General features: G+C 63.2%; 1 protein-coding gene across 2 annotated transcripts; it reads left to right on the top strand.

Annotated features, from left to right (window-relative positions):
- The first annotated feature begins 6,496 nt into the window (after positions 1–6,496).
- On the top strand, positions 6,497–24,059 carry SIGLEC1 (sialic acid binding Ig like lectin 1). Of its 2 annotated transcripts, XM_082050768.1 has the most exons (21): positions 6,497–6,667; positions 8,270–8,626; positions 8,702–8,998; positions 9,401–9,664; positions 10,113–10,367; positions 10,867–11,166; positions 11,973–12,227; positions 13,103–13,399; positions 13,986–14,240; positions 15,051–15,344; positions 16,187–16,441; positions 17,627–17,929; positions 18,650–18,904; positions 19,832–20,137; positions 20,351–20,602; positions 21,048–21,344; positions 21,504–21,758; positions 22,416–22,718; positions 23,417–23,516; positions 23,599–23,671; positions 23,943–24,059. In XM_082050768.1, the coding sequence occupies exons 1-21, from the start codon at positions 6,619–6,621 to the stop codon at positions 23,958–23,960; spliced, it is 5,040 nt and encodes a 1,679-aa protein (XP_081906894.1). In that variant the 5' UTR covers positions 6,497–6,618; the 3' UTR covers positions 23,961–24,059. The 2 variants fall into 2 exon arrangements, with proteins under 2 accessions (XP_081906894.1, XP_081906895.1); XM_082050769.1 differs by lacking the exon at positions 20,351–20,602.
- Positions 24,060–25,764: the final 1,705 nt, after the last annotated feature.

The raw sequence follows: 25,764 nt of genomic DNA, 5'->3' as shown, positions 1-25,764 counted from the left end.
AAGCGTCTGGGATCAGTGACTTGAAATGCTTAAAACACTTCGGTCCAGCATCTCCTAAATTTACAAGTCAGATTTGTGCATTCAGAATTGATTTTTCACTTGAAAGCTCGCTTTGCTTCTACATATGTGAATCTGAAAAGCTCCTGGAGATGTTGAATCCAACCCAAAACATTTCCTTCAAGTCAAGCAACAGCTCAGCCCGAAACTTCTGCTCTCGTGAGCACAGAAACCAGGCAGGCCTGCCAGGGCCACCCGAGCCGGGGTTTGGACTGCAGCTGGAGCACATCTGGGTGAACAGGGGCTGGGAGGACGATGCTCTGCAAAGGTTCGAGCCTGTGGCACAGCCCCGGTCCCAGCCCTGCAGGGTCCCCTGCCCGGTCAGCCCCTCCAGCTGCTGCCGCCACCCTTGGCGCCAGCTCTGCGCCCCCCAGCAGCCCCCATGATGCACCATCCTATCCCCATCCCATCCCATCCCAACCCATCCCATCCCATCCCACCCCACCCATCCTATCCCACCCCACTCCACCCCACCCATCCCCATCCCATCCCCTCCCACCTCACCCATCCCCATCCCATCCCCACCCCATCCCACCCCATCCTATCCCATCCCACCCCGTCCAACCCATCCCACCCCATCCCATCCCATCCCACCCCATCCCATCCCATCCCATCCCATCCCATTCCACCCCATCCCCACCCCATCCCATCCCATCCCATTCCACCCCATCCCATCCCATCCCACCCCATCCACCCCCATCCCATTCCATCCCACCCCATCCATCCCCATCCCACCCCCCCACCCCATCCTCATCCCATCCCAATCCCACCCCATCCCATCCCATCCCATCCCACCCCACCCCACCCATCCCCATCCCATCCCATCCCATCCCATCCCATCCCATCCCATCCCATCCCATCCCATCCTCTAGGTGGGGTTTTCCCCCCCCACCCCGTGCTCCCCCCTCTCTCCCACTGTTGGGGTCAGCACAAGCCACCCTGGATACCTGGGGACACACACGCCCCCGGGACAGGCCGCCATAGCTCAGCCCCCCGCACCGGCCCCACGTCCCCGCCTGCAGCCCCTCCACCTCTCCCAGCCCTGCGGAGCGGGGGGGCCGGGGCCTCCCCCTCCCCTGCCAAAGGCAATATTTACCCAGCGCGGGAGCTGGGCCGCTGCCCGGGCTGCTGACCCCTGGCGTCCCGCCGGCGCTGCGACGGGGGGACATGGGGGGGGCGGCTCCGCCTGCAAACCGGCTCCGTGGGGCTGGGGGGACAGTTAAATCCCTGCCAGCCCCCCGAACATTCCGGAGCGAGGGGATCCCTGTGTGTGTTACTGCGGGGGTGTGCTCTGTGCAATGGGGGGGCTTGCAGAGGTGCACCCAGAGCATCACACAGGGGATCCTCAACATCTGTCTGGCCCTGAACAGGGGGGACAGTGTCCCCGGGGGGTGTCCCACCGTCCCCAACCAGCACGCAGACCCCGGAGCCCCCCGGACCTGGCCCCCACACTTCCCAGTGCCCCCCCGGCCAAACCGTGTGTGTTGGCGCAGGTGCGGCTGGGCGCGGTGCGGCCGGGCCGGGCGGCGGTTTGCAGCCCCGCTCCCACCGGAGCCCTTTAGTTATCTCATTTGTCCTTTTCTTGCAGCTTTTCACCCCAGGAAGGTTAAAGCGAGGGGGCTTTTGGGGAGGGGGCTGCAGGGAGATTCGCCCCCACCCTCCAGCGTCGCCTCCTCTCCCTCCCGCTCCCCCCCATGTCCCGCTGTTGCAAAGCCATTAAGCCATTTTTTGGGGGGGAAGCAGCTTTTGCGCCCCTTTCTGCTGCAGGGGGGGGGGTCCGGAGGGTGAGGGAGCAGCCCCCCCCCCCCCAGCGGGGCTGATTTACACTCCCTTTGCCATGGATCTCCTCCCCGCCTCCCTCCCGCCAGCCCACACCCCGAATTCCTGGGATGCCCCGTTATCTGTCGATATTATCAGCCCGCATTCCTCCTGGGGAGGGAGCGAATGCCTTTCTCGCCCTCCGCGCGCCCTGGGGTCCTGTCCCTCCTCCAGCCCACGGAGTCGCGGCCGGACACGCGTGTCCCCGAGCCCCGCGGTGCCCGTCCCCGCTCCCCGGGCACAGGGCGCGGGTTCCGCGGGCGCATTGCGCACTTTCACTGATTTCCCCGATTTTCGTCCTTTGTTTCGGCTTCCCCAGCAGGTTCCCCTTTGCAGATGCCACCACCCTGGGGGGGGACGTGTCTCGGGACCTGGAAAGAGGAACTGGGGGGGGACAGGCAGGCGATGGGGCAGAGGGCCATGGGGACAGGCGGGCTCTGCGTGCCCCGCGCCCCGCGAGCGGCTGATCTGGGGGGCAACAAGCTCTGCTGCTGGTCCTGTCACCCGCTTGGGGAAGGCCATGGGTCCCTGCGGCTTGGCTGGCTGGGGGGCAAGAGGGGGTGCAAGCTGTGAGCTGGGGGGGATGCGGAACGGGACCCCCCGCCAGCCCCTCGCTCCTGAGCTTCTGCAGGGCTTGGGGACAAGGTGGGGGGGGTCGGGGACAAGGTTGGGGGCTGGGGGGAAGGTGTGGGGCTTGGGGACTTGGGGACAAGAAGCAAGTGAGACCAAGGACATCCTTTTCCTGGGAATGGAGAGCAAGGCCAGTTCCATCTGGATTTGTAAAATTCAGGCTTTTTTTTTTAAGTTCTTGAATCTTGGGGCAGAGTTTTGTCTGTGCTCTTTCATAGCATTTAACACATATCACAATGTCCTTGAGGTTCTCTGGCATTCATCTCTGTAAGCTTGGTGAGTAATTTCCAGCCTTTCTTGACAGTCTGTGGCTGAGATTTAGAGCAAAATGGGTGTGACGGCTCGCTCAGACATATTTTGGAATGGAGCTTTTCTTTGGGGACCGAGTTATTAATTATTTCACTTGGCTTTCGTTTGCAAGAGTTATGGTGCACAGCAGGGTGTTCATCCCTTGGGATCCACCCGATGAGTTGGGAGTTCCACCCAATAATTGTATTGGAGTAGCTGACATCCCGCTTTATCCTTGGGAGAACATCCCGTGGGATTATGGGCTGGGAAAGGCTGAGCAGCTACAGACACCTATGATGGAGTTATTGGAGCTGGGCTCGATGATCCTCATGGGTCCCTTCCAACCCAGGACACTGGATGGCTCTGCGGAGGGACCCAAAGGGACGTGGTGGCTCGGGAAGCCGATGCAGAACCAGGGTTGGAACTGGCCGAGCTGCCTCGGCTGTTCTGCCGTGGGGCCGATGGTCACCCTGGCTCTTTGTGCAAGCTCTGGCATCAGCCAGATGCCACATGGCTGTTTGTGCTGGTCAGGGTTTTCTTTGGCGCTGTGTCAGAGCAGGGGAGGGGATGGAGCTGGCGAGGGGCTGGAGCACAAGGGAGCGGCTGAGGGACCTGATCTTGGGGGGCCTTTCTAAACAAAATGATTCTGAGTCTATGAGACACCGCTCAGCTCCCTCCCAAACCGAGCTGCTCTGCACGGCGTCCCCGGTGTCCCCAGGCTCGGCGCTGTGTCCCCACCCCAGCATCCCAGCTCGCAGGGGGTCTGGATGGGTTTTCCATCAGCGGCACAGCCCCAGCGTTCACCGCGGCAGCTGCCGCCCCGTCCTGCTGACTCAGCACTGACCCTGGCTGGAGCGGCTGGGGAGGGGACGATGTGACACAGCGACACGCGGTCCCGCGGGGCAGGTTCCCACACTCCCAGTCCATGTTCGCGAGGTCGAACGTTGACCCTGAGCCACCAAAACCCCACTTTACCGGGGCAGTGATGGGTGTTTCAGGGGTGTTTCAGAAGATGGACGCCATTTGAAACCACTGAGTATCTCTGAATACTCAGATATCTCTGCAACAACGAACCTCCCATGAGTGAAACTCTCCCGGTCCCCACAGCAGGCGGAGGGAACATAGAGCATGTAGAAAAATGTTGCTAAAACTTGATAACTCATTATACCCTTTGTAAATGTTTGTGTAATTGTAACACTGAGGGTGGTGAGAGCCTGGGCAGGTTCCCAGAGAGGTGGTGGATGAACCATCCCTGAGACATCCCAGGCCAGGCTGGACGGGGCTCTGAGCAACCTGAGCTGGTGCAGATGTCCCTGTCACGGCAGGGGGGGCACTGGGGGGCTGGGGAGGGCCCTCCAACCCAAACCAGCTGTGATTCTATGATTCATGTCGAGTCCATCTTTTTGAAACACCCTGTACTTTAGATATAGGCACCCACAGCAGAGCCCAGGTCTGGATCCTGCCCCAAACCAGCCCCAAACCAGGCCTGGGACCGGCACTGGGCATAAAAACCCCCAGCATAACCCCCTGGGTGACCAGTTGCCCCAGGGAGGACTCGGGCAGGTGACACATCAGCTGCAGCGTCCTCATCCCCCTGTGCCACCAGTGCGGGGTCTCCCCTCTAAACCAGAACCCCCCACTGAACCCAGAGCCCCACCGGGGGTGCTGGGGGTGGGTGGGTGTCCCGGGGCCGGGGTGTCACCCTGCCCTGGCTCGGGCACAGCATGGGCACCAGGATGCTCCGAGGGGCTCTGGGGGCACAGGGAGGGTGATGCTCTTGGTCTGCGGTGACGCAAAGAAAATGCAGCTTCTGTGTCCCTGGGGCGCTGCCAAACCCTCCTGTGGGGACCCCCCCGGCCCCAAAACAGCCCCAAACTGGTAAAAGGCAAGAAACAGCTGACGATGGTGACCGGCACTTCCCAAAAGCGGCGGCAAGGACAAATCCCCGCACAGGGAAGTGATGCGGTTTTGTGCTCCTCACCCCCCCAGCAGATAAATACCCATCCCTGTGCGGCAAGGGGCAGCACCCGCTGGGGACATCGCGGATCGGGCCCCCCCCGCACGGGCACCCCCAGGTAACGTCACCGCTCGCAGGGGGTGCCGGGATGGGGACACCGGGGCAGGGACTGAGCCGTGGGGCTGGGACCAGGTGTCTGCACCTCAATGGTTGTGGGAGCACAGGGGGGGCGGACACGGGGGGACACGTCGCCCCTCGCCCTGGGGACACTGCCCAGCCACCCCGTGGGCCCCATCTCCGTCATTCCTCGCGCTGGGACACGGTGGGGGGTGAGGGACCAACCCCGCGGGTTTCCCCTCTTCATCCTCAGCCCCAGTTGCCACATTTTGACACCAAAAAGGCATTTCTTTCTAAATCTTGGACAAGTTTGACGCCTCCGTGCATGCACAGGAGCCCTTGCCGGCATTTTGCCAGCTGTCCCGGTGACAGCTCGGGCTGAGCGTGACCGTGGGTGCCGGGGGGACCAGCTGATCACCCTGTCATTGCCTTTCCCCCCCGTTTTGCAGCGTATGAGGTTCACATGTTCTTTCCCGTGGGTTATGAGCTGATAGCGCACCCCACGCTCCGCTGGGCGCCGGCAGCCTGGCTGACCAAACCGCACACACGGGCCGGTACACACGGTGTTCTCATTAAACCTGGACAAACGCTCTCATTTGGCGGAACTAACGAGCTGCCGCGCTCCCCAGCCCAGCACGGGGCGGGGGGGACATGGGGTCCCCCCACCCCGAGGGTCCCCCCGGGCTGCGCTCCCCGAAACCGAAACTGGGAGACAAGCCGGAGAAGAAACGAAACTGAGTGCTGGTGCGGGGGGGCTGGGGACCCCGGCGCTTCCTTCCTCCTCCCCCCCGCCGTTATTTGTGGCCCTGTGCGCGGGGGCACCGGGGCGGTGGGACCCCCATGTCACCCAGGGGCCGTTCCATTTGCTGCAGGTCGGCCGGGAAACCCCCCCCCCGGCAAAACTCAAGCTCTCAGGGGCGGTTTGGAGCTTAAAACACCTTCCCGGAGCCAAATTAGCAGCAGGGAAATTCAAAGCATGTGTTGGGAAAATAATGTGTCAGCAAAGCAGCGAATGGGCGCTGCAGGGAGGACGGGGCGGGCCGGGGTAAAGAGCTGCCTGCTTTGTAGGGAAATGTTGCGGAGCTGTTTGGTAAATACCCACCTTGAAATCGACCCCTTAATTGATTGCCAGTACAGTGCAAAAAATAATCGGAAGAAAAACCTGATTTATGGCAAATTATTTAAAAAAAAAATTCAAAATAATTTAATCATTTTGGTGCAGAGCTGCAAAAAGCCGTTAAGCCTACTGAAAATGGAGAAATCCGCAGCTGTAACATGAAGCCCACCGTGTCCCTCTGTCCTCTGTCCCCGTGTCTGTCCCTCACCCCCAGCCCCTCTGGGTCTCAGCCGTGGGCAGCTCCCTGGGGGTTCTGCCTTAGTGGAGATTTCCACAGAGTGCTTTTTCCTTTAGAAACAGCTTTCCTCTCCATTCCAGGCACCCCCTTGCTTCCCTGTGCCCCCGTTTCTATTTGCCCCACCCCATACACATACACGCATTTTCCATGCCTGTGTTATTCTGATTTGCCCCATGTGGATCAGTAACGTGTTTGCTGGTGGTAACTGGTGCCATGGGGCTGGGACTGAGCCGGACTGAGGATTTCAAGGGTTTTGGCCACCTCTTCTTGTCCCCAGGGTCCTGAGCGCCGAGGCTCGGCCACCCCCGTGCCGCTGACCCCAGGGTCCTGAGCGCCGAGGCTCGGCCACCCCCGTGCCGCTGTCCCCAGGGTCCCCAGCGTCACCCGCGTGCCGCCATGCGCCCGGCCCCATGGCTCGTCCTCCTGGCCAGCCTCGTCCCGCCAGGTACGGTGTGACCATGGGCGCTGTCACCCTGCAGTCCCCAAGCCCCTGGACAGACGTTTGGTGAAAGCGCGAAAGCAGGAAGTGAAATACAGGGTGTTTCACAATGATGGACCCCAGTTCCAACTGAAATAGCTTTGAAATCAGGTCCATCTTTTTGAAACGCCTGGTATTCCACCTTCTGTTCTTGGTCAGACACTCACAAAAAGTCACCCCTGTCCTGCTGCCTGGTTCCTGGTCTGTGCAGACCCCTCTCCTCAAAGTAACCGCAAAACTTGGAATTATTTAATACAGATTTTGTTCCACGAGCTGCCAGGGAGGGTTCTCAGGACTCAGTGCACTCGGGTGGTGGTTGGACTCGATGATCCTGAGCATCTCTTCCAACCAAAATGATTCTGTGCTTCTAAGCCCCCGCTCCTTTGCCGCAGCAACCCGCTAGTTCTTACACCCACTTCAGCCCCAGTTTCTCTGTGGTTGTGACATCCCCTCCGCTGGTCCCCCTGTCCTGCCTGGCTGGAGCTGCTGGTGGCAAACACCCCCCGAGATGAGTCCAAACCCCCATCGCAGCCTCAGGCTCCATCACCGCAGTTCTTGAGCCACCCCTTTCCGGTTTCTCTTGGGGAGGCTTCGGGAGATGAGTTTTCTAAGAGACGAGAGCGGCGATGTCGCACTCACACACACAATCACGGGATCATTTTGGTTGGAAGAGACCCTCAAGATCATCAAATGCAACCGTTAACCCCCTCCCGGGGGGCCAGGACAGTGCTGGGGTCTGACACCTGCTGGAATCAGCCAGAAACCCCGCCAGCAGTGACACGTGCTCTGCTGACACCGCTCCGTCCGTAACGTGGCCCCACGGAGACGGTTGGTTCATGGCGAGCGAAGCCAAAAGGTGCCGGTGCATCCTCTGGTGTTGTCTTACCTGATTCACTGCGTCGTGTCCCCGGTTGTGTTTGGGGACACGGTGTCTCACTGGGACCTCTCCCAGTGTCACGGGCAGGTCCCTTGTCACCTGGATGTGCACGGGGTGGGCGCAGGAGCCGCGGGTGGTGCTTGGGGACAGGCAGGATGGCTCTGGGGACCTGCTCCTGGCTCTGCCATGGGCCACGCCGTGGCAGGTGATGCTCTGGGGACACCTGATGGCATCCCGTGGTGCTCCTGCAGGCAGCGCTGCCCATGTCCCTGTGTCCCCTGGTCCCGATGGGGAGGGACGGGGTGGCAGGGGACAGCCAGGGCAGGAGAGAAAGGACAAGGAGCCAGATGGGGGTGGAGGAGGGGAGAAAACAAGCTTTTGGATTGCCAGGAGGGCAAATTGTCCTTTTTTACTGCTTATTTAGGGCTTTTCTTCCCAAACGCAGGCGGTGCCATGTGCTGTCTGGAAGCAGCACCCACCAATCTGACCTTCCCCACCATTTCCCCCTTTACTACTGCAAAGTTTTCTGCTGGGGGGTTTAACGTCCTTCCTGCCCGCTCTTCTCTCCCCCCTCTCCCCCCAGCCCCTCCCTGCCTGTTTGGCAGCTCAGGGGGTTTCGCAGCCCCGCTGGGTCCCCAGGGGACAGGGGGCTGCACTCTGACCCCCCTTCCCTCTGCCCCCCTCCAACACAGCCCTCGGCTCCTGGGGGGTCACCTACCCCGAGTCCCTGCGGGGCATCGGGGGGTCCTGCCTGGTGGTTCCCTGCACCCTGAGCTACCCCGAGGAGGTGACGGCGGCCGATGGCATCGTGGCCATCTGGTACAAGGACTACGAGAGCCAGAAGACGCTGGTGTACCACTCGGGGGGGCAGGAGGTGGACCCCCACTTCAGGGGCCGCGCGCGGCTCCTCGGGGACCCCGGCGCCGGGAACTGCACCCTGCAGCTGCGGGGGGTGACGCCGGGGGACAGCGGCTCCTACCGGTTCCGCTTCGAGATCGTCAACGGGGACCGGTGGTCGGCGGCGCGGGACGTGATGCTGAGCGTCTCGGGTGGGTACGGGGTGTCACCCCCGCAGCCCCCTGCCTGCCCACCCCACCTAGACACCCCCCGCTCTCTGTCCCCAGATGACCTCGAGCGCCCAAGTGTCGCTGCCAGCGAGGAGCAAACTGAGGGACAAACATCCACCCTGGAGTGCTCCACTCCCTACGTCTGCCCGCCGGGACACGTCACCCTGCGCTGGGGGGGCTTCGACCCCCAGGTGTCGGCGGTGTCCAGCCGCGTGCAGCTGGACACCAGCGGGGTCGGCCACCACGTCACCCTCACCAGCTCCTTCTCCTGGAAGGACCACGGCAAAAAGTTGCTCTGCGAAGTTTCTTACGACTCGAGGAAGGCGAGCGAGGAGCTCGTCCTGCGGGTGAGACGTACGTGGGGCAGCTCGGCGGGGGGCAGGGGGACGGGGACACCTGCCACAGCCGGGACCCCCAGGTTCCCTCCTGCCGCTCATCGCATCTCCCCCTTTGCTGCCTTCCCAGCCCCGTGCGAAAGCTCAGGGCAGAGCTTCATAGAATCACCGCAGAACCATTTTGGTTGGGAAAGCCCCTCAAGATCATGGAGTCCAACCATAACCCACCCTGTCCCTGCCCCATGTCCTGAGAACCTCCTGTCCATCTGTCCAACCCTTCAGGGATGGTGACTCCAGCACTGCCCTGGGCAGCCTGTTCAATGCCCCACAGCCCTTTGGGGAAGAAATTGTTCCCACATCCAACCTCAACCTCCCCTGGCGCAACTTGAGGCTGTTTCATCTTATTGTGTCCTCCCTGCAGACGCCCCCAAGGGCACCCAGGTGTCACTCAGCCCCTTGGGGCAGAACATCCGGGTGGGTGACACGGTGTCCCTGGCCTGCGAGGTGACCAGCAGCTACCCCCCCATCTCGGGGTACCGCTGGTACAAGGACGGGGTGGCCGTGGGCAGCGAGCGGGCCCTGACCCTGCGGGGCGTTCGCCGGGAGGACCACGGGCTGTACCGCTGCGATGCTGAGAACGCCGTCGGGGTTGGCGCCGCGCCTGCCGTCATGCTCTACGTCTTCTGTAAGTGCCGGGGGGTGCTCAGCGCTGGGGCTTTGCTGGGGGGGCAGCGGGAGGGAGTGTTCCCAGTGAGTCCGGACTGGGATGGGCACAGGCTGGTACTGGCCAGGAGTCGGGACTTGGTGACGGAGGTGATGCCACCGTTGTGCCGCACCTGCATCCTTCACGGTGCAGCCCCAAAGACAGGGCCGGTTTCTGTCCCCACAGACCTCCCGGGAGAGGTGACGGGTGCTGCTGCACCCATGCTGAGTTTTGTCCCCAGGGCTTTGTGTTAAAGCAAAGTCTGGAACAAACCCAAACGCCTCTCACCGCCATCGTCATCCCTGGGGGGACAGAGGGGACCCCACCTGTCCCCAGACTCTGTCCCACGCTGGGATGGGGGGCTCTGTGGGGGGGTGGGGGTCCTGTCCTGCCCCCGATCCCATCCTGAACCCGCTCCCGTGTCCGTCAGCCGCAGAGATCTCGGTGAGCCCCGCGGCCGAGGTGCAGGAGGGGACGGCCACCACCTTGTCCTGCGACGTCCCCGGCAGGGAGGGCCAGGACCTGAACTACACCTGGTACAAGAACGGCGCCTGGCTGAAGGAGGGCTCGGCGCACACCCTCCTCTTCCTCCACGCAGCCGCCAGTGACGCTGGCTACTACTCCTGCAAGGTGACAAATGACCGGGGCAGTGACACCTCCCAGGCCATCAGACTGAGCGTGACATGTGAGTGCCAGGGGACGGGGGGTCCCCACCAGGCAAGGGTCCAGGGGCTGTGCAAACCCCCCAAGTCAATACAAAGTTTCTGCCCCAAACGTGTCAGGTGCAGCTGAAAGGGGGTTCAGCCCTGCTGGGCAGAATTTGCTGAAAATGCAACAATTTCTGGTCACGAGCTGCATTTGAAGGTGCAGTTACATGGTATTTGTGGTTCCAGGGTCCCGTCCGGTCACAGCAGCATCTCCCACTCCCCCGCTCTCCTAATAAACCGCGGGGGGGTCACTAACGGGGGCGCCAGCTGCGAAAATAACAGCTCGGCAGCTTTTGCGAGTCAGGGGAAAAATCCAGCAGCCGCGGGTTTGGCTTTGACATTTCTGGGAGGGACTGAACAGACCCCGCGGCGGCCAGGGGACAAGCAGCTCGGGGGGGCGGCCGCGGGCCGGGGGGACACGTCCCCTGTGCCGTGCCTCTGGGACCCCCAGCCGCAGCGCCCCCTCCCGTCCCGCAGACCCGCCCCGCACCCCCAGCCTGGCGCTGCTGCAGGAGCCGGCGGGCGGGCGGCTGGTCGCCGTCCGCTGCGCCGTGGACAGCCGCCCCCCGGCCGCGCTGGCCATCCACCGCGGCCACACGCTGCTGGCGGCCAGCGGCGCACAGGCCGCCCCGCGCCAGCGCCTCGGGGTCACCGCCACCCGCAACGCCCTGCGGCTGGAGATCGCGGACGCGGGGCCGGGGGACAGCGGGGAGTACCGCTGCACGGCCACCAACGCCCACGGCAGCGCCAGCGCCACCAAGAGCTTCCGCGCCCGCGGTGAGTCCCGGTGACAAGCTCCTGGATCTCGGGCTCCGAGGAGTCCCTGTGGCTGTTTGTGCAGGGGTGAGGGGGGCCCCTGTGGGGACCATGTGGCACCGGGGGACATCGGTGTCTTGGGGACTGTGTGGTGGCCGTGTCCCCTGCAGCCCTTCCCCACCACGGGGGTCACAGGTGTCACAGGGCTGATGGCATCCCCGAGGTTTGTTTTCAGAATGCCACAAAATCTGTAGCAAAGTTTGTCCGAACTTTGTTGTGTCCCCAGCGGTGCACGACACCGGGGGACACAGAGGGGACCGGCTCCCCCTGCTGTCCCCACACCCTCTGCACTCGGTGGCTCCCCCAGAAGTGATTGTTTGGGGTGACAGAGGAGGGAAGGGAAGGGAAGGGAAGGGAAGGGAAGGGAAGGGAAGGGAAGGGAAGGGAAGGGAAGGGAAGGGAAGGGAAGGGAAGGGAAGGGAAGGGAAGGGAAGGGAAGGGAAGGGAAGGGAAGGGAAGGGAAGGGAAGGGAAGGGAAGGGAAGGGAAGGGAAGGGAAGGGAAGGGAAGGGAAGGGAAGGGAAGGGAAGGGAAGGGAAGGGAAGGGAAGGGAAGGGAGCCCCTCAAGCCATGTCCGAGAGGAGCCTTCTTTAGGATGTCAAAAGAAACTTTGATGGATCTTGGGGTCCAACTCCAGAGAAAATAAACCCAAGTTTGGGTACCTGGGCTCCATTTCCAGCTGGCCAAGGTGCCCCCAGCCCAGCCGGATGGAACTGGGGGGCCAAGGTTTCCCCTCCCTCGCTGACATCCCTCTCATCCATGCCGCAGGTGCCCAGGTGCTGGTGCAGCCCTCGGCGGAGGTGCGGGAGGGGACAGCGGTCACCCTGACCTGCCTGGGCGCTGGGGACACGGCGGGGGACACCCTGTACGACTGGTACCGGAACGGCAGGCGGCTGCCGGGGGGCTCGGCCCCCACCCTGCGCTTCCCCTCCGTCCGCGGCGAGGACGCGGGGGCGTTCCAGTGCCGGGCCCGGGGCGGCAATGACAGTGACGTGTCGGTGGCCGTCGCCCTCCGTGTGCTCTGTGAGTGCTGGGGGTCAGCGGTGGGGGGGCTGGGTTTGGGGTCCTGCTGGGAACCCCCTGCTGCTCCCAGCCCCTGGTTTCCCCTAAAAACAGCCGAGGGACTTGTGAGCAGAGTTGTGGAAGAGGCGGACATTGCCCTTTGGCGGGTAAATCAGGAGTCAGGAGAGGAGGAATTCAGAGAATCCCCAAACTCCCGAGAACCAAAGACTTTTATAACAACCCATTACATTAAATTCAGCTTCTCAGAGTAATATTAATAAATGATCCCTGTGAAAAATATATTCTGGTAGTTTTCTGCCTTCTGAATATTTTGCCTGCTGTAAAATAAAAACCTTCCCTGATGCCAAAAAATACAATTGAGAAGTTCCACTCTGACCAAACGACGTTTTTCTGTAGCCGTGGTAGGAAATGTGGATCACAGCCGGTCCCCAGGCGCCCAGACCACTGGGGTCTCTGCAGATCTGCTGAAGAGTTTGAGGGACCAGGTGGCAGCGGAGCTGCCACCAGAGGTGCCTGGGACAGGCAGGGCCTTGCAGAGAGGTGGCAGATGTGGGACCTTGGGGTCTGGCTGCTGGAGGGTCATGGGATGCCCAAGAGCTGGAGAGAAGCAAGTGCAGAATCACAGCTGGTTTGGGTTGGAGGGACCTCCCCAGCCCCCTGGTTCCCCCTGCCATGACAGGGACATCTGCACCAGCCCCGTCCAGCCTGGCCTGGGGTGTCTCAGGGATGGTTCATCCACCACCTCTCTGGGTACCTGCCCAGGCTCTCACCACCCTCAGGGTCAGCAATTTCTTCCTCATGCCCAGCCTGAATTTGGAGTTCTCCCAACCTCAGGAACCCATAATATCCTCACCAGTGGTGTTTTGACCCCGCAGTTCCACCGAGGCCACCGGTGATGAGCTCCTTCCTGCAGACCCAGGGTGGACACCTGGGCATCCTCCAGTGCAGCGTCGAGAGCGACCCAGAGGCCAACCTGACCCTATGGAGAGGAGACGAGGCCATCGCCTGCACGGGGGGCTGCCCCGCGTCCACCCGGGTGCAGGCCACCTTCTCCTACAACAGCCTGAGAGTGGAGATCCGGGAGGTGACGGTGGAGGACGAGGGGACCTACGTGTGCTGGGCTGGGAACTCACAGGGCAATGCCAGCGCGGCCGTGGACTTCAGGGCTGAGAGTGAGTGTGGGGAAGGTGCCACGGGCCTCTGGGAAAATCCTGGGAGAGGGGACAGTGGGAGACAATGCCAGGGATGGAGACAAGCTCAGGAGATCCAGGACGATGGTGGCAGAAGGACAGGATGAGCAAAAAGAGGCCACATGTCCATGAAAACTGGTGAGGGGCTGGAGCACAAGTGTGTTGGAGCGGCTGAGGGACCTGGGGGGTTCAGCTGGAGAACAGGAGCTGAGGGGAGACCTTCTGATCTCTGAACTGCCTGAAAGGAGCTTGGAGCCAGGGGGGTCGGGCTCTGCTCCCCAGGAACAAGCGCCAGGAGCAGAGGAAACGGCCTCAAGTTGCGCCAGGGGAGGTTGAGGTTGGATGTGGGAACAATTTCTTCCCCAAAGGGCTGTGGGGCATTGAACAGGCTGCCCAGGGCAGTGCTGGAGTCACCATCCCTGGAGGGCTGGACAGACGGACATGAGGTTCTCAGGACACGGGGCAGGGACAGGGCTGGGTTTTGTGGTTGGCCTCCATCATCTTGAGGGGCTTCTCCAACAAAAATGATTCTATGATGAGCTCACGCCTCTTTGCCCCCTGCCTGCAGCTGCCACCATCACGGTGTCACCGTCCTCCCGTGTCCTGGAAGGCCAGGCTGCCAACCTGACCTGCCACCTGAGCAGCCGCTCCCCGGCGCCACCCAACGTCACCTGGTACCACAACGGGCAGCAGGTGGCCGAGGGCTCGGCCGCGTCGCTGGTGCTGGCGCGGGTGGCCAGCGCGGACGCCGGGCTCTACCAGTGCAGAGCCAGCGCGGCGGGCGGCAGCCGCAGCTCCCCCGCTGTCCCCCTGCATGTGCTGTGTACGTGGGGGGGTCACTGGGGCACAGCCCGCGAGGGCGGCTGGTGGTGGTGGGGACAGCACGGTCTCCCTGGGGATGCTGTGGTCCCCACGGGGCTGGAAGGGTCATGCCTGACAGAGATGCCTTCCCTTCCCCTTCCCCTTCCCCTTCCCCTTCCCCCTTCCCCTTCCCCCTTCCCCTTCCCCTTTCCCTTTCTTTTTCCCTTTCCTTTCCCCTTCCCCTTTCCCTTTCCCCTTCCCCTTTCCCTTTCTTTTTCCCTTTCCCTTTCCCTTCCCCTTCCCCCTTCCCCTTTCCCTTTCCCTTTCCCTTTCCCTTTCCCTTTCCCTTTCCCTTTCCCTTCCCCTTGCCCTTTCCCTTTTCCTTCCCCTTCCCCTTCTCCTTTCCCTTTCCCTTTCCTTTTCCCTTCCCCTTCCCCTTCCCCTTCCCCTTTCCCTTTTTCTTCCCCTTCCCACCTTCCCTTTTCTTCTCCTTCTCCTTCTTCTCCTTCTTCTCCTTCTCCTTCTTCTTCTCCTTCTCCTTCTCCTTCTCCTTCTCCTTCTCCTTCTCCTTCTCCTTCTCCTTCTCCTTCTCCTTCTCCTTCTCCTTCTCCTTCTCCTTCTCCTTCTCCTTCTCCTTCTCCTTCTCCTTCTCCTTCTCCTTCTCCTTCTCCTACTCTTCTCCTTCTCCTTCTCCTCCTTCTCCTTCCCCTTCTCCTTCTCCTTCTCCTTCTCCTCCTTCCCTTCCCCTCTATTTCCTGGAAGTGGCCACTATTTCCCCGGAAATCCCCCCTGGGTGTGCCTGAGAGGCTCCATGTCCCCGCTCTGCCCGCAGACCCCCCGCGGGACCCCCAGCTCTCGGCGTTCCTGGAGACGGAGCGGGGCCGCCTGGCCATCTTCCAGTGCTCGGTGGCCAGCAACCCCCCCGCCCAGCTGGCCCTGAGCCGCGGCCACCAGCTGGTGGCCAGCAGCGCCGGGGGGAGCAGCCCGCGGGTCAGTGTCACGGCCGTCCCCAACGCCATCAGGGTGGAGATGCGGGAGGTGACGCCGGAGGACGAGGGCAGCTACGAGTGCACGGCCATCAACGCGCACGGCACCACGTCCCAACACCTGTACCTGCGCGTGCAGGGTGAGCGTGTGACACTGGGGGTGACACCGGGGGGGCGACGCTGCGGGGTGTTGGGTGGGACACAAAACATGACCGTTTCTGTGTGGTTCCTGCCTGTGTGACACTGATGGGACAGACACATGCTCCAGTGCTGGCCGCAGTGACAGCAAAATGTCACTGAGCATCGCGGGCTCCGGCAGGTGACCCAAAGGGACCGAGCTGCCACGCCGGGTGTCATCCTGTCCCCAGGCCACTGCAGGGACATCCCGTTGTGCTGAACCTCAGCAGGCAGAAGCACCGCAGCTCACGGGGTGGGACGGGGTGTCCCCACCCTGCTGGGGGTCTCTGCACAGGCTGTGACAAGCAGGGACCTGGGTCTGTCCTGGGGGGGCTTTCTGGCTGTGGGGGGCAGGGTGAGCACCCAGCCCCTCCCGCCTCTGCACCCACACCCTGGAGTGAGGCAGCACCCCGGTTATTGGCGCGATTTGCAGAAATCCTGGAGGGAATTAATTTTTGGGGTGGGAATTTGGCATCCAGGCTGGTCATTCCAACCATGTCTCCATGGGAGCTGGTGTCCCCGGTGCCACCAGATGCCACCCAGGCTCCCCCCACCCCAGACCAGGCACTTGTATTCAAACACTTCAGCCCTGGGTGCCCCCAGTGATGGAGCTGGGGGGGGACAGGGAGCAAAATAAATGTCTAGTGCCAGCTGCGGGGTTGCAAAGGTGTGTGACAAGACAGGACAGGAGCACCCGAACCTGCCGCTGCAATGCACGCTGTGGTTTGTCCCCGTCGCTCACCGTGCCGGGTCCGCTTGGGAACTGGCGGTGACGAGCTGGTGGCATCGCCTCCCTGTGCTCCAGCTGCCCGAGTCCTCATCTCGCCATCAGCGGAGGTGCTGGAAGGGGACAACGTGTCCCTGACGTGCCAAACGGCGGGACAGCCGCAGGATGACGCTGTCTACAGCTGGTACAAGGACAGCCAGCGGCTCCAGGACACCCCCGGCCACCTCCTCGCCCTGCCCCGTGTCACCAGCGCTGCCACCGGCTCCTACCACTGCCGGGCCCGTGGCCCCTCGGGGACCAGCGTGTCCCCAGCTGTCACCCTGCATGTGTCCTGTGAGTGGGACAGGATGGGATGGGGTGGGATGGGATGGGGATGGGGATGGAGATGGAGATGGGGATGGGGATGGGGATGGGATGGGATGGGATGGGATGGATGGGGATGGGATGGATGGGGATGGGGATGGGGATGGGATGGGATGGGATGGGATGGGATGGATGGGGATGGGATGGATGGGGATGGGGATGGGGATGGGGATGGGGATGGGGATGGGATGGGATGGGATGGATGGGATGGGGATGAGGATGAGGATGAGGATGAGGATGAGGATGAGGATGGGGATGGGGATGGGGATGGGGATGGGATAGGGATAGGGATAGGGATAAGGATGGGGGTGGGGATGGGATGGGATGGGATGGGATGGGATGGGATGGGATGGGATGGGATGGGGTGGGGTGGGATGGGGTGGGGTGGGGTGGGATGGGATGGGATGAGGTGGGATGGGGTGGGATGGGATGGGGATGGGGTTGGGATGGGCTGGGCTGGGCTGGGCTGGGCTGGGCTGGGGATGGGATGGGATGGGATGGGATGGGATGGGATGGGATGGGATGGGGATGGGATGGGATGGATGGGATGGGGTGGGATGCTGAGCAAGGCCAGCTGGTCACACAGGTCTATGTCCTTGCCCAGCCCTGGCTACTGGCACTGTCCCCAAACACTGTGTGTCCCACACACAGGACTTGAACTAGAGCTCTGCACACTTTGTAACCAGACATTGTCCATCCTTAGGAAATGGCAAAGCATTTAAAGTGACAGGTTATGGGAATATATCTCCCTGATAGCCCCCAGTCTGAACCAAACCCACACTGGGGGTCCCGGCCCCTTTCAGCAGACGGTTCCCTGGGGGGGGTGGCTGCTCCGCTGCCGCCACCTCGCATAGGAAAGGGAAAAAAATGCAATAAGCAGCATTTTGGTGCTGCTAAAACAACATGTTTGAATCGACCTGAAATTAGCCAAATTTTTCCTGACTTTGGTTAGGAGAAATGTCATCTGTCTGGGACAGAGGGGAAAATCCCGGGAAGAGAAACTCTGGCTGATGCTTTTGCTGCAAAATGTGGGCTGGGAGCTGCTGGAGGCCCCTCGGGTTGTCAGGAGCCTGAGGAGGGCAATGCCCCCAGATTTGGGGGAGCCCCCCGGGCTGTCGCTGGGCTCCGGGTGCAGGCTCAGGGTTCTCTGGGCAGATCCCCCGCGGGAGCCGGTGCTGACCCCCCTCCTGGAGCCGCCCGAGGGCCGGCGCGCCGCTCTGCAGTGCGCGGTGGACAGCAGCCCCCCGGCCGAGCTGGCGCTCTTCAAGGACCAGGCGCTGGTGGCCTCCACGGCCATGTCCCAGCCTGCCACCCTGCCGCGGCTCCGCGTCACCTCGGCCGCCAACACGCTGCGGGTCAGCATCCAGCCCGTGCTGCTGGAGGACGAGGGCCAGTACGTCTGCGTGGCCACCAACGCTTACGGCAACGCCAGCACCGCCGGGAACTTCACTGCGGGGAGTGAGTGAGGGGCTGGGGCTGGGGCGGGATGGGATCGATGGGATGGGGTGGGATGGGATGGGGATGGGATGGGATGGGATGGGATGGATGGGGTGGGATGGGATGGATGGGGTGGGATGGGATGGGATGGGGATGAGAATGGGGATGAGGATGGGATGGGATGGGATGGGATGGGATGGGATGGGATGGGATGGGATGGGATGGATGGGGTGAGCTGAAATGGCATGGGATGGGATGGATGGCATGGGGTGGGATGGAGATGGGATAGGATGGGGTGAGACAGGATAGGATGGGATGGGAAGGGGTGGGATGGCATGGGATGGCATGGGATGGAGATGATGGAGATGGAGATGGAGATGGAAATGATGGAGATGGAGATGGAGATGGAGATGGAGATGGAGATGGAGATGGAGATGGAGATGGAGATGGAGATGGAGATGGAGATGGAGATGGACAGGACCAGCTCTCCATCGCACCTGGCCCACCCTGAGCATCACCCCTTCCCCTCTAGACTGAATACTGGGAACAATTTCTTCCCCAAAGGGCTGTGGGGCATTGGAACAGGCTGCCCAGGGCAGTGCTGAAGTCACCATCTCTGGAGGGCTGGACAGACGGACATAAGGTTCTCAGGACATGGAGTAGTGCCCGGGTTGGATTATGGTCATTGTCAATGGTCTTGAGGGGCTTTTCCAACCCAAATGATTCTGTGACTCCCCGCAGCTGCCAGGCTCTGGATCTCCCCGTCCCCAGATGTCCGGGAAGGTGACGCTGCCACCCTGATCTGTGCGGTGCAGAGCGAGGCAGGGGACGCACTGAGCTACACCTGGTACAAGAACAAGGTCTGGTTGAGCAGCGGCTCGTCCCCATCCCTCGCCTTGCCCCGTGTCACTGTCACCGACGCCGCCTCCTACCACTGCACCGTGTGGACCCCATCACGGACCCGCAGCTCGGCCCCCGCCACCCTCAATGTCCTCTGTGAGTCCCCAAGGGCTTTCCACCCCGGGGGGTCCCCAGTGTCCACCCGGGACAGGGACTCAGCCACGCTGCAGGGATGTCACTTGGTGTGTCACTTGTCTCTTGGCCGGTCCCCTGGGCTGGGAGGGGTGGGGGTAGCGGGGTCTGCCTTCATCTTAGGCTCTCAAAAAAAATCAGCTTTCATCCCAGGACTTAACTAAGCCAAGCCTTATGTTCTGGGACTGACCCCCCCAAGCAGACATGGCCAAACACCCCACATTGTCTACAGTGACACTTCTTCGAGCGCCCCAAGTTTGTCCTTGTGCTTTGTACCAAACCGCAGCGGAAAAATCTTTGGCTTTTAGGAAATGTTGCAGGGTTTTTTTTCCCCTTTTCTCAGCTTTAACTTATTAACCTGCTGTGAGGGGTGAGTGGGGACCAGTACTCCTGGAAACGTCCTCTGCAGAGCCTGGGGACAAACCCGTGGCTTCTCTCCCCGCTCCTGATTTGGGGTGGGGAGCACCGGGTGGATATTGATGGGAATCACCTGGCTCCCTGGCCCGGCCGCACCCGCAGCCTGGCCGTTGGGGTCTGCCCGGTGCCCGTGTGCGCAGGATGGGTTGTTGTTGGGTCTGGGGTGTGAGCAGAGTGCTGAACCGCGTGGATCGCACACCAGGACATGGTCCATGTGTGACTGGTGCGGATGGAGCTGCCACAGCCACCTCACTAATGAGCTGTGGGTAGAAATGAGCTCGGGGAATGACCCTGCGTGTTGGTTTGATGTGAGGGGACCGCAGATGCTGAGGAAAGAGGCTGCTGGAGCGGGTTCTGAGCTGCCCGCAGCAGCTCTCATCACCGACCCCAGCACGGCCGGCTGGGGATGCTGCAGCTCCCCGAGAAGCTGCTTCTCCTGCATCCCACCTCTTCCCCCCCATCTCCGTCCCACAGACCCCCCCAGGAACGTGCAGCTGAAAACCTTCGTGGAGAGCGGCGAGGGGACCGCAGTCATCCTCCTCTGCGGTGTGGAGAGCAACCCCCCGGCGCAGCTCACCCTGCTCAGGGGGGGGCAGCCAGTGGCCTCCAGCCCCCCGGCGGGGGGCGCCCACCCCGGGCAGAGCGGCCGCGTCCCCCCCCAGCCCAACGCGCTGCGGCTGGAGCTCCGGGACCCCTCGGAGGAGGATGAGGGGGGGTACGAGTGCCTGGCACGGAGCCCCCTCGGCAGCGCCCGCGCGTCCCTGGCCCTCCAGGTGCAGGGTGAGTCCCACGGGGGGACACGGGACCCTTGGGTGGGGTGAGGTGCGCATGGAGGGGTCCGGCCCCGAATAGTCGCTGCTGCTGGACATCGGGGGGGTCGGGAGCGGTGTGGGGCTGGTGGAAGGGCAGGCACCCCGGGGGGCTCCCACCCCACACCGCGCTGAGGGGGGCGGGGACTCGGGAGCCGGTGACGAGCAGCTCCGCTGTCCCCAGCCGTCAGGGTGCTGGTGCGACCCTCCGCCGAGGTGCCCGAGGGGACCGACGTGACCCTGACGTGCCGGGCCGTGGGGGCCCCCCCGGGCACCCTCTACAGCTGGTACAAGAACGGGCGGTGGGTGGCCGAGGGGCCCGATCCTGCCCTGGTCCTCCCCGCCGCCCGCCCCGCGGACGCCGGTTCCTACTCCTGCCGGGCGGGGGGGGCACAGCGGGGCCGCCGGGCCCCCCCCGCCGCCCTGCGGGTGCTCTGTGAGTGCGGGGGGGCTGCCGTGGGGGTGGGGGGACACCGGTCCCGCCAAAGCGGACAGCCCGGGGGCGATGCCGCCATCGCGGCGCTGGCGTTGGGAGGACGGTTTATGTCGCCACCTGGTGACATCCCGCGACAACCTGTTGCCCGGAGCGGGAGTCACAGGTGCTGCCGGGGCCTTGTATCGCGCCCGTTCCCCCCCCAGCAGCAAACCTGTCACCCCCAAACCACGGGAGGGACAGTCCCCTGTCACCAGAGCTGTTTTGTCGCCACCTGGTGACATCCCGCGACAGCCCGTGGCGCGGAGTGGGGCTCACTAGTGCTGCTGGGTCTTGTATCACCCCTCTCCCCCCCCAGCAGCAAACCTGTCACTCCCAAACCCCACGGGAGGGACAGTCCCCTGCCAGCAGTGCTGTTGCGGGGGGGACACTGTCCTTGTCCCCGCAGATGCCCCCCAGGCGCCATCCTTCACGTCGCTGGTGGAGCCGCGGGGGGGGCGCCAGGCCGTCCTGCTCTGCGCCGTGGACAGCTGCCCCCCCTCCGACATCGTCCTGCACCGGGGGCCCGGCCACCCCGTGGCCTCCACGCGGGGCCCGGCCGACCCCCGTGTCACCGTGCAGGTGACCCCCAACTCGCTGCGGGTGGGGCTGGGGGCGCTGGGGCCGCGGGACGCGGGGCTCTACGTCTGCTCGGCCAACAACAGCTTCGGCACCGCGTCCTCGTCCCTGCGCCTGGACCTGCCAGGTGAGGGTGGCCCCGAGCCACAGTGACACCCGTGCGGGGGTTCTCCCTGTGGGAATGCGGCTTTCGGGAGCATTTTGGGGGGTCCTGGGGTCAGTGTTGTCCTGTGCGACCCCCACCCAGGGCACCCCCGGCCTTGCCGGCCTCCCTCCTCCTCCTCAGGGGTCACCATCGCGGTTGAGCCCTCACCAGAAGTCCTGGAAGGTGCCACAGCCACCGTCACCTGCTCAGGTGTCCCCTGGGTGGGGGACGAGGCCAACTACACCTGGTACAAGAACGGCCGGTGGCTGCAGGAGGGACGGGCCGGTTCCCTCGTCCTCAGCCCTGTCACCAGCACCGACAGCGGCTCCTACCAGTGCCGGGCGAGCGGGACGCGTGGCAGTGTCACCTCAGCCCTGCTCGGCCTCAGTGTCCTCTGTGAGTGTCCCCAGCGCCACAGGGACCTGTCACCGCAGAGCCCCGGCACGGGGGGACATCCAGCCCAGCGTCACTCCTGCCCCATCTGCCTGGTCCTGCTGCAGTCACGGGGCCTTCCTCCTCATCTTCATCCTCATCTTCCTTCTTGATTTCCTTCTTTCCTTCCTCCTCTTCTTCCTCTTTTTCTTTCTCCCCTTCTTCCTTCTCTCCTTCCTCCTTGTCTTTCTCCTTTCACCTCTTCTTCCTCCTCTCCTTCTTCCTCCTCTCCTTCTTCCTCCTCTCCTTCTTCCTCCTCTCCTTCTTCCTCCTCTCCATCTTCCTCCTCTTGTTCCTCCTTTTGTTCCTCCTGTTCTTCCTCCTGTTCTTCCTCTTCTTCTTCCTCCTTATCTTCCTCCTCTTCTTCCTCCTGCCCCTGCCCCACTCCTGTCCCTTTGCACCTGGGGAAGCAGACATCAGGTTTATTAAGCTGCAGACACCCCTCAAAACTCCGATTTGGAGCCGAAGTGCCCTGATGCTCCAGCCTGGGCGGGGGCGGGACACAAAGGGCTGGGAGGTGTGAGACCCCCAGTCCTGAGCTGGGGGGGATGCACTGGTTAGCCCTTGGCAAGCATCCAGAGCAGCGTGGGCGGGGGTCCCACCCCACGGTTCCCCCCGCAGACCCCCCCCGGGATGTGTCCATCAGCACGTTCCTGGAGAACCGCAGCGGGCGGGTGGGCATCGTGCTGTGCTCCGCCGACAGCCACCCCCCGGCCACCATCGCCCTGTACCGCCGCGGCCACCTCCTGGCCACCAGCCTGGCCACCGGCCCGGCCACCGCGCCGGGGGGGCGCGTCACCGCCTCCCACAACAGCCTGCGCCTGGAGCTGGGGGCCGTGGGCGCCCAGGACTCGGGGGATTACACCTGCGTGGCCACCAACGCGCTGGGCAACGCCACGGGCAGCGCCCACTTCGACGTGCACAGTGAGTGGGGTCAGAGCCCCGGGGCCGTGCCAGAGCTGGGGGGCGGGTCTGGGAGTTGGGCTGATTTTGGGGCGGTGGGCTGAGCAGGAGCAGGTTGGGTCAGTCCCGAGTCTTTGGGTGGAAGGGAAGATGTGTTTTTGCTGTGAGAATTGGGTATTTCCATTCAAGGAGCTTTTCCCCCAAGGACCCCGGGTGGGCTTTTATGAAAGGGCTAAAAAAGAAACAGAAAATTGAGTCAAATGCTGCAGATTGGTCAAAAAAGGAGGGAAAGGCGGCTTGGGTTTGGTGAAAGATAAAGCAGGGTGATGCTGCTTGTGGCTGTGCTGGGTGACTCCCGGGGGACAGGGACATGGGCAGGGACAGCCAGTGTCCCCATGGTGTCCCCGTGGGGTCCCAGCCTGGTGCTGTGCCACCCTGTGACCCCCCGTGGTGTGTCCTCAACCCACCGACGGGCTGTCCCCAGCCCTGGGGACCTGGCTGTGGCACCGAGGGGTGTCCCATGTCACCTCCCCCAGTGTCCCCTTCACCGGGGGTCCCACCTGCACCGACCCCACACCAGGGTCACGTTGTGGCTGCAGCCACGGGGACAAGGGACAGGGGGAGGTCACCCCCATGCAGGCTTCCCCAAACCACAGCCCCGGTGCTGGGGGGACACTGTCCCAATGTCAGGGACACCCGTGTGTCCCATCTCCCTGCAGCTCTCACCCAGCTCCTGGTTGTCACCGTGGTGGCTGGACTGCTGACGGCCGTCATCTGCGTGGCTGCCCTGGCCCTTCTGGCTGTGAAGCTGTGGCCCAGGTGACATCCCCAGCTGGGACAGGGTGGGGACAGGGACCCTGTTGGGGTGGCAGTGGTGGCAGCTCCTTGTCGTCCCTTCCAGGATAAGGAAGATTTGGGGCTGCTCGGGGGCTGAGGACACCTTTGAGCTGAGGAGCAAACAGGAGCAGACACAGGTGGGGACATTGTGGGGACAGCTTTGGGGACCCCCACCCCTAGCTCCCCATAGAGTAGCCACCCATGGTGGCCTTGGCTGTCATTGCCAGGGCAGGGGACAGGGCGGGAGGGACAGGCAGAGCCTCGGGAGGACCTGAATTACCCTGGCAGGCTCATCCGGAGGGGCCTCACAGCCACCCGCGGGTGCTGGCCCCTTGGGCGGTGCTCTGGGTGCTCCCCTGGCCCTGCGGCTCCGCCGTGGGGGCCCCAACCAGCCCCAACCTTTTCCAGGTGGACGGAGCCTCCTGAGCCGGTGGTTTTCAGGCCAGGAGCATCTGCAGCAGCTGGTGGGGTGACCCGGCTGGGGGGGTGAGCTGGCTGGTGGGGTGACCCAGCTGGTGGGGTGACCTGGCTGGTGGGGTGACCCGGCTTGGGGGGTGACCCAACGGTGGGGCGACCCGGCTGGTGGGGTGACCCAGCTGGTGGGGTGACCTGGCTGGGGGGGTGACCCAGCTGGTGGGGTGACCCGGCCCCGCTGTGGCAGATCCCGCAGCCCCCGGAACAACCCAGCCCGTCCCCGTCCCTGTCCCTCTCCTGTCCCCCTGTCCCCTCGTGGCTCCCGCCGTGGCTGCTGTTCCCACGCCAGGCCTGGTCTGTGCTCACCGCGGGTGCCGGTGAGCCGGGCTGGCTCCGAGCTGCTCTCCAGCAGTAGAACACCAGAAAACAAACCAACAAAACCTCCTGGTGGCAGTGCCACCTCTCCATCGCCACTGTCCTCCTGTCCCCTCGCCAGAGCCACCCCCCACGGTGCTGTCCCCATGTGCTGGGGCCTCTCTGTCTGGAAATAAACCTGGAGCAAGGTGCCACTGGTGTCTGCGGGGATGCGCTGGGAAGGGGTTTACTGCCTCATTTGGGGAGGCTGGGGAGCAGGGGAGACCAGGCAGCACGGGGCTGGGGACTCCCCTGGGGGCTCCCCCATGTCGTTGTGTCACTCCTGTCCCTCTCCTTTCTCCATGTTATCCCCAAATTCACTTTGTGGCCACCGCAGAGTGATGGCTGGGGCTGGGGACAGGGCTGCGGGGCAGGTGGGACATTGGGGGACATGGTGACAGCCCATGCTCACAGCACCCCATGGTCCCGGCATCTCTCTCGTCAGCCTGTTGGACAGGGGACAGAGGTGTCCCCAGGCCAAACATGTACAGGGAAGAGGCGGGAGACGAGGAAGAGCCCCATAGCCCCATGCTGTCACCTCTGTGCTGCCGGAGGGGCTGGGGACATGGGGCGCTTCGCTTGCCGAGGTGGCAGCCCCAGCGAGGAAGGTGGCTGCTGAGCCGGGTCCCCTCCCGGCCCACTGCCATTAGATGTCACCCTGCGGCCACCTGGCTGCCGGCCATGGCCTCGGCTGCGGGCGTGCAGCCTGACCGCGCTTCCCAGTGTGGAGCATGGCTCACGGTTTGGGGGCTCGGCGTCTGGGGGCTCAGGGCTCTGGGGTTCAGGGCTCTGGGGCTCAGGTGATTGGGGGTTCAGGGATTTGGGGGCTCAGGGGTCTGGGTTCTCAAGGGTTTGAGGCTCAGGTGTTTGGGGGCTCGGGGGTCTGGGGCTCAGGTGTTTGGGGGTTCACAAGTTTGGGGTCTCAGGAGTCTGGGGCTCAGGGGTTTGGGGCTCAGGGATTTGGGGTCTCAGGCGTTTGAGACTCAGGGATTTGGGACTCGGGGGTTTGGGGGCTCAGAGGTTGGAGGCTCAGGGGTTGGGGGTCTCAGGGTGATGCTCTGCTCCTGTGGGTCTTTAATCCCCCCTTTTCTGCCTGTTTTGAGTCTCCTGTTCATGCACTGAAGCAGCTGCTGCTGTCCCCATGGGCACCCAGCACCCGCACCCCAATGCCCTCCTGCTTCTACCTGCATCTCCCGTGCCCCCCAGCTCCCTGTGCTCAAACCTCCTGAGCTTCCAGCCGTACTTGCAGCTCATCTCCCTCTGGCTCGGCTCTCAGAGTTGCACAGACCCTCATCCCCCTGGGATGCATCCTCCCCGTGCCATGTTTCCCGGTGCGGTGCTTCCCGGTGCTGTGTCCCGGGGGCGGTGCAGCCCCCTGCCCTCTGTGAGCAGGGACAGCGGG

The sequence above is a fragment of the Streptopelia decaocto genome (genome assembly GCF_964273445.1).
Source record: "Streptopelia decaocto genome assembly, chromosome: 4".
Classification (NCBI taxonomy): Eukaryota; Metazoa; Chordata; class Aves; order Columbiformes; family Columbidae; genus Streptopelia; species Streptopelia decaocto.
The sequence above is the reverse complement of the archived record's forward strand: the minus strand, read 5'-3'. Positions and strand labels throughout refer to the sequence as shown.